At 35.5% G+C, this 8,504-nt stretch overlaps 1 protein-coding gene across 2 annotated transcripts; it reads right to left on the bottom strand.

Moving 5' to 3' along the window:
• Positions 1–4: 4 nt before the first annotated feature.
• Positions 5–8,178, bottom strand: LOC113097323 (zinc finger CCCH domain-containing protein 14-like). 2 transcript variants are annotated; one of them, XM_026262563.1, is made up of 17 exons: positions 8,025–8,178; positions 7,621–7,663; positions 6,058–6,172; positions 5,722–5,762; positions 5,360–5,519; positions 4,952–5,258; positions 4,699–4,862; positions 4,492–4,589; positions 3,006–3,134; positions 2,842–2,919; positions 2,261–2,420; positions 1,777–1,976; positions 1,435–1,576; positions 875–1,011; positions 717–793; positions 315–421; positions 5–218 (listed from the first exon to the last, which is right to left on the bottom strand). In XM_026262563.1, exons 1-17 carry the CDS (start codon positions 8,058–8,060, stop codon positions 215–217), a joined length of 1,998 nt encoding a protein of 665 aa, XP_026118348.1. In that variant the 5' UTR covers positions 8,061–8,178; the 3' UTR covers positions 5–214. The 2 variants fall into 2 exon arrangements, with proteins under 2 accessions (XP_026118348.1, XP_026118347.1); XM_026262562.1 differs by having other exon boundaries at positions 4,952–5,261.
• Between the last annotated feature and the right edge of the window lie 326 nt (positions 8,179–8,504).

Below are 8,504 nucleotides of genomic sequence, written 5' to 3' on the forward strand. Positions count from 1 at the left end.
TGTGTGTGTGTATTGTCTACGTTTAATACACCAAATATATTCTGCAAACAGCTTACAGAAACTTGCAATTTATAAAACTCAGAATTTGTTTTAAAAAGTAATCAAAAAAACTTAAGTAGAACAGAAATGATCCGAATGAGGTCAGAAGAGACAAAGCTCCAGATGAACCACAGAAACACTGCAGCTCAGTTGTGACCATTCACTTGAGTGTTTCTCAACTGGGGGAAAAAACACAGACAATCACTGATTACAGAAGTTTGATTCACAGGTACATATCAAAGGCTTGGCTGCAGTCGTCTGTGAGTTTGTGATACCTGTTCTGTGTTTTGGTCCATTTCAGAGCACTTCTGGGTGGCACTGCAACAGCTGGATGGTAGAAAGTACAGCCCGCTCGCTTACACTGCGCCGCAAATCTACACGGCTGCAAAAAACAAAAACGAGGGAAATGCATATGAACAAAAGTGTATTTAAGAACTTTTAAAAAAGTTAAAATGCGTAAAAATATAGAAACTAGGTTCACAAAACCCAAAAATTGGAGTAACATTCACAATAAGAACAGTAGCATGAGAGGATTTTATGTTGACATACATCAGGTTTTCGATTTATTTGGGTTTTTCTCTTACATTTTAAAGAAGTTGAAGTTTTTAAACTTAATAAACATAATAAAAACAAACAAATAAATCCCTCAAAGTGAAACGGGCTGATGTAATTCTCACTTTAGGGTGGTAGAACGGACAGTCCGGCTTTTTACATTCTGGGAAGAAATGGCAAACGCTGCTGGCTAGAGCTGGTTCTGTAGGGTCAAAGGTCACAGGTCAAAAGTCAGCAGCCATTTATAAGACATTCCAATGTGTTTAATCTTCGTCTTACACACCAGCTCTTGTAGGGTTGCTGTTGAGTCTGCGGCTGACGTGTGTGAATGGACAGTCCACTTTGGTGCACTTGGAATCAAACTTACAGTTTGGATGAATGAACAGACACTTGTTGCCAAATTTACAGTTGGGAAATATTCTGCAACAGAACCAAAAACAACATATTTACACAATATGCATCACTATGTACAACTATGGATATATCTAATTATTAATTTATTATTAATTACTCATTTCCAGCACCACCGATAATATCAAGAGAAAAACAAACAAAGAAAAGGTTATAAGTTAATGAAAAAGAAAATCAAAGAGTAAAATAATAATAACAAAACGGAGTACTCTGTTGTTAACTTGTTATAAAAAAAAGGGAAATATAAAATAAAAACAGAAAATTAATTGTAAATCACAACAAGGGGAGAAAAAAAATTATCCTCCCCAAAAAAAGGATTAAAAGAAAAAGAAAAAAAAGGAAAATGGAATAATAAAAGTGTAAAGATTAGTCGGTTGAGTAGTCCTCCATGCTGTGAGTTCGGTGGGGTTTATAGTGGGAGTTTGTTCTCACTTGCACTGTGTGTTGGGGTGATGGTACACACACTCGTCTCCACTCTTGCACGCAGGCCAAAACCTGCAGCGTTCTGGAAGTTTCTGTCGTTTAGTCTGAACTGGCTCTACATCCATGTCCTCCACCTCATTTAACTCTCTATCTGCAGGAGAAAGACAGAGAATGAGTGCGAGCAGAGAACAAATATTGAGAGGAATGTTGACTACAGCTAGAACAAATGATGAGTCGCATGACTACAATTACAACACTTAGTGCAAAATAAACTAGCATACCATCCATTAGCGCAGATTAATATTACATTTTATAGAAGATAACTGTATTGTTATATATATATCGTCTTACCGCCAGTGTTTAGAAAGTCAGTGCCAAGTCTGAGGTGGACGGCAGCTTTGGGTCCATTATTTTCGGGAAGGTCAGGGGTCGTATTGAACTCGTCCTCAGGTTCCATCTCCTGATCTGTGCGGTTTGCTAACGGACTGGGAACTCCATCTAATGTCACGATGAACTTTGGACTCGCTGCTTCCACGACCTCCGCTCTCTCTCTGCAGAGGAACAGAGCACAACTCAGCATTGCATCACAGGAATAAATTACATTTTAAAATATATTCAAACAGAAAATTGTTATTTTAAATGGGAATAATATTTCACGATTTACTGGTTTTATTGTATTTTTGATCAAATTACTGCAGCCTTGGTGAGCAATGAGCATAAGATTTCTTTAAAAAATATTTAAAAAAATCTTACAGACCCCAACATTTGCATGGTAGTGTGTATGTATAAAAATATGGAACTTGATATTGATTTGCTTGAAACCTGTCTGTCATACCTGGCCTGCACCATTCGGGGTGCGATGGGTGTGTCTTCATTTTGATTGACAGCGGTAAGTCTGCTCCTGACTGGTGAAGTCTGTTCAAGCTCCAGTTTCCTCATGACGAATGAACGTGAGTCCAAAGCGTTGAGTCTCGCCGCCTCTAAAACCTGCAGCTCTGAATTAAAAAAAAAAAAAATAATAATAATCCGATTAAGTACACTGCTGTTTTGATAACCGTAATACGTTATTTTTCAAAGATTCTTTGATGAATTGACAGTTCAACAGAAAATTTAACATTATAAATGTCCTCGTTTAATAAAAGTATTCAATTCTTTATTAAAAAAAAACTTTTGTACTGACCCCAATCTTCTTAATGATAGTGTATATTCAAATATATTCTAAACGGTCAGTTGCTTTACATGCTGATAAGATGGTCTCTTCTTGTCTATATTTGTGTGTTTAGGCAAAGGTCTGGCTACATGAGACTACAGAGCTTCACAGAATGTGACTGAACGACTTCCATAGTACAACTAAAATGTACTATGTACTATGTAAATCTTTACAGTCAGAGGTCAAAATTAGATCATATCACTCACGGTATTCACTGAGCTGCTCTCGAGTGTCCTCTTCTGGAAGCTCCAACTGCAGACGAGATGCTAAAGCTATGGATTGTGCTGCAAAACACAAAAGAAATCAATTTGTAGTTTGATTTCATGCCCCTTCTGTCAACACAATATTTCTTTAAGCAACAGACACTCACTATTGCGCAGCGTGTCCTGGGGCGTGAGAGCGTGCAGGTGCTCCTGGACCAATCGGATCGCAGCATTATTCATCTCGTCACTCGCTGAACGTGTCCGTGGAGCTACAGGAACCATCTGCCGCTGGGGAACTGGACAACAGAAAACAGAACCAGGTTTATTATCATTATGAAAATGGCAACTATTAAAAGTGTTTCTGTTGAAACAAAGCTAATATAAATTTAGGCTGAAGCAGTAAAATTACTAGCAGTAAATATATAAAAATTAAAATGAAATTACACTTAAACAGTATTATTTAAACTAATAATTATCAAAGCACAAAATTAAGAAAAAAAAAAAAAGCTAATTCGAAATATTAAGAAAAAGACAACAGTATATAAACATTGCTAAAATAGCATTTTCACAGATAGATTAACAATCACATGTCTATGGGTCACATTACAATTCAATATTTATTAACGACAGTGTCCCACACATGATATGCAGACAACAATATATGTAGTGTGGCCAATTTGTACCCTTGTTTTAGATGAATCATGGATATGAATTAAGAATTGATTTCATACACTTTGGATGCAGCTTCTGTTGTTATGAAATATGTTTTATAAATTAATAATTTAAATAAACTAAACTCATTTTTATTTTAGTATGACTGAGATACTATTAGTTTTTATTGATATTTTGAATGTTTGAATGTTTAAGTATAAAGTAGTGCTGTCAAACTATTAATCGCATCCTAAATAAGTTTGTTTACATAATGTGTGTGTAATATGTATACTATTTTTGTATGTATTAATACACACACACACATTATATATTTATGAAAAATATTTAGAGTTTATACTTTTCAATTAATTATATGAATATAAATATATACATGGAAATCTTTTCAAGATACATGCTGTGTGTGTATTTTATTTAAATACATAAATATACACAGTACACACACATTATGTAAACAAAAACTTTTATTTTGGATGCGATTAATCATATGACAGCACTTGTTTAAAGTTTTAGTTTTGTTGTATGTTTGTCTTTTTTATTAGTTTGTTTTATTTTATATATTTTTATAAAGGTTTAATTTTTTTGTACATCAAGTTAAAAGATTAAAATAAACTATTAAATCAAAATGAACCGATTAAATTACTTAATTAAAATGAGAAATGTTGCCTTTGCAACTACCTGAAAAATAAAGTTATGTATTTTATTTCAGTTTGTGTTTATTTTATTTCAAGTAAGAATTTTTTTTAATAGTTTAAATTTTAGTTTTGGTTTTAGTTAACTATAATAACCTGCGTTGTACTAATTAATTATCTTAATTAAATCAAAAACCAATTATTACTCCATGGCCACAACTTACTAAAAAGAGGATTCAAATTCTTCATTCATGAAAACAAATTCTTCCATGTCATGCGTGGGGCTCCGTAAATAACTACATGGTGTTAAACTAATTCTTATTAAGTATAATATTAAATGTATATGGTGAACCCGTGTATGTAGTGGTCCTGTTGATGGATTCCTGAGCTTCTGAGATCGCTTTGAGGATCAGATTTTTGTTGGCTTGTTTGGCTGGTGGGAGGGAAGGCCTGCGAAACACACACAAAACACCAAACTATTTCTGAGAGGAGTAAACAATCAATTATTAATAACCAGACTCTAAAAATATATTTTCCACTATTTCACAGAGGAACGTACTTGCGCTCAGGTTTCAATGGTAGAGACACTTTGCTGGCAATACCGTAGTCCTCCTCATCTTCATCATCCTCCTCCTCCTCATCACTCTCCTGTCCGCGTTCATGACTTCTATGAACCCGAACCACTGAACTGGCTACGGGAGCCTTGCGTTTCCGGGACAATTCCTGCCAGAAGGGTTCATTCAATGAGGTGATGAGCTACAGCACCAGCGCAGGACTGAACGGATGCTTTCACTGCATGGAAATTCACTCACCCTGCTGCTCTCCGCTGAGCTCCTGTAGCCCCGGCCATGGCTGGAACCTGACCTTTCCTGACCTCTCGTGACGTCTGAGGACCTGTAAGCGTCCGCAGTCTGTCTTGAAGACTCCAGCGCTGGCCGTGCCCTGGCCGCAGTTGAGCGGCTGTATAAAGCCTGAGAGCTCAAGCTCTGCTCCAGGGGGTCGTAGGCAATGAGATCATCATCCAGATCGGGCTTGATGTCAATCACAGCTTCTGCCGACGCCTCCATCAGCGGTTTGACAGCAGATGTGAGTCTGGAGGGTCTTTCAGAAGAGCCTCTGCTTCTAGATTAAATAAATACTGGTGAGCTTGTAGTAATCAGTATTTGCGATTAAGTCAATTTTTAGAGTGATTTGTGGATCCACTCATGGGAATTAAATACCTGGTGCGGTTCTCGTGGGCGGAGCTTGAGACACGCCCCTCCAGCTTATCAGAACGGGAGCTGGAAACGGCAAGAGCACGAGGCTCCGCCCCCCTCCTGTTGTTTTCTGCTGGGATGCTGGACTCAGAGTTTAGAACGGATGGACTGATCGATGTGGGCTCTGCAAAACAAATACAAACATTATTAAACTAACTTAACAACACTATTTCAGTCTGCCTTGGAAACTAATAAAAATCAGTTTAGACACTAAAAGTGAACTGGCTAACTACAAAAACTAAAACAGATATAAAAACAAATTAAACATACAAACTAATAAAATGACTAATGCACACTGTTAACATGATCTCCAGTATGAAACATACCAGTTGCTACCGATCGTAGCTTTTCCAGAACACCGTGTAACCTACAACACACACACAAACAGCAGTAACTTCATTATTTATTACTTTCTCAACAAAGTTTTCAACATTGATGATAATAATAAGAAACATAGCTTAAGCAGCATATTAGCTTATTAGAATAATTTCTGAAGGATCATGTGACACTGAAGACTGGAGTAATGATGCTGAAAATTGAACTAATATGTAATAGGCATAAATTAGGTTACATTCAAATGTGAATAATATTTCACAATATTACTGTTGGTGAGCAGAAGAGATTTAAAACATCACAATGTAAATAGGGAGATTTTCACCTACCAAACGGTGAACTTGATGGTATTGTTGCCTAGAAACAAGGACAGGTCGTCTGCCATCTGCTTCGGGTTCTTCTTATTGGCCACCATGACCATGATGTAATCCGGAAGCTCCTCATCTGACAGAGACACATGGTAACATATTCAATCTGATCCGAACAAGGTCAGTGAACCATCACATTAATGCAGAAATCGTAGCATAAACTGCGGTGAGAAGTGATAAACATGGAGTGCAGAGGAGAGAGCAAAACAAAACACCGGTCACGGATTAGAAGTAAAAAATTAGGATTTGTAAAGAAAAACGTAAGGATTTCAATATAAGCCAAGATGAGACTGGTTTTTCTTTTGCTGTAAACAAAACCTGGTTCTCGCTAGACTAGTATTTTCTCACTGGAGCTTATGCTACGCTTGCATTATCCACTGAAACGCCAGTCTCTGATGAACGTGATTACAGTTTATTAAGTTTTAAATATATTCTTCTTACACAAATGAATCAATTTGGTACAGGAGGAGCACTTTATGATGGATGGATGCACGTTATTGGATTTCTATTGGACTATTGAATCTCAACAGCCATTCACTGCCATTATAAAGCTTGGAAGAGCTGGGACATTACAATATGACCCCGAATGTATTGTCTGAAAGAAGAAAGTCATCTACACCTAGGATGGCTTGAAGGGGAGTAATTCTTGGGCTAATTCTCATTTTGAAAGTCCACGAGTTGATCAACTACCATCTGGTGAAGCGAAAAGCTATGTGTTTTTTAAGAAACAAAGCTATCATTAAGACTATTTTAACTTCAAACCATTGCTTCTGGTTATAACAAGTCTTCTGTCCTTATTAATATTGGTTTCTCCAGCTTTTCCAATTCATAAAACAGCTTTTCACAAGATGTTAACTGATGTGTGTGAAATCACTGGTGATATATTTATCAGCTGTTTGGACTCTAATTCTGACGGCACCCATTCACTGCAGAAGATCCATTGCAGAGTCTTAATATTTAAGACTACAGTTTACTTTCATGCACATTATTTTGCGTTCTATATTTAATTCTACAATATAGATCTTTTTTAACATTTTATTCTTATATTTTTATTGTTTACTTTTATTTCATAGCTATATTTATGTATATTTTCATCTGTGTTGTTTTCTTTAATAATTGCGATGGAGTGGACCTGACACATTTCACTGCTGGTTATATATGCTCTATATAATTGTGTGTGACAAATAAAAATCTTGAATAATTGGATTTTATGCTACTCATTTTGAATGTTAATGTAGCATATTGTAGCTATTATGATTTTACATTTCACAGTGTCTTATTGGATACAGCTGTGCTGCAAACACTTTGCAATACAAATATAAAGTTTCTATGAAGTCAGTCAAGATGCAAGAGTGAAACTATAATTGTTCATCAGCTGTAAGAGTCACTGTGATCCCATTCTTTAAAACTTTCGCTGAATTATTGTTTTGCAGATCAAAAGACTTTCCCGTTTCTTTTATCTCCAGTAAGTGCACTGAAAAAACTGAATTAAATTAATTATGCATATCTGTTTTGAGCTCTTACCCACATAAGCGCCGAGCTCCTGCAACTTTACTTTGATAGCAGTCTGAAAAAAAAGAAAAGAAATGACATTATAGGAGAAAAGCCTAAACAAAATTAATCTTCACTGACACAATAGTATTTAACATCAAAAACTAACAACCACCTTTAACCTTTACAAAACAGTCTCGATATAACACCGTAAATTATTTACATGCTAATCCCAACGTCCTTTAAACAACACTAACGTACGGTAGTTAGTGAAGATCGCTGATTTACAAATACACAACATAACTCTTTACTGCATTAAAACACCTTAAACGCATTTAATGAAACAAACGGAAAAAAACGAGCAAGAACAAACGCGTAGTAAGCATTCATTAGCGAGCATGCTAAACCGTGTTAAATACGCACTATAAACATCTCACCCTTATTTTCTTGCTAATCTCAGTTCCGATCTCCATATTTGTTGCTTTGTTGTTCCCCCTCTGATACTAGATACTATTTAAATTAACAGGACACTGAGAAAAGAAGCAGGACAGTTTGCTGTTGCTAGGCCTCTCGTGCAGCGTCTCTATTCATACTGCGCATGCGCAGCTAATAGCTCTTAAGATAATTTTAATTAAAACAAATATATAATAACAATACATTTTATTATGTTTTTAACATTATATTAAATTGTTTTTTATTGATTGATGATGATGATGATAATAATAATGTATTATATTATATTTATTTAGTATTTTTAGTATTTTATTTTACTATGTTCTTGATTTTTCTTATAGAAAATGTATGAAACGTTTTTTTTTTAAACAACATGGATAGAAAGACAACAAGAACATGGCACGTGTGTTTTAAACTATGTTTTTACAGATTTCTTCGTCTTGGAAAACTTATTTTTCAGTGAC

This window comes from Carassius auratus, unplaced genomic scaffold (genome assembly GCF_003368295.1).
Source record: "Carassius auratus strain Wakin unplaced genomic scaffold, ASM336829v1 scaf_tig00216185, whole genome shotgun sequence".
Lineage (NCBI taxonomy): Eukaryota > Metazoa > Chordata > Actinopteri > Cypriniformes > Cyprinidae > Carassius > Carassius auratus.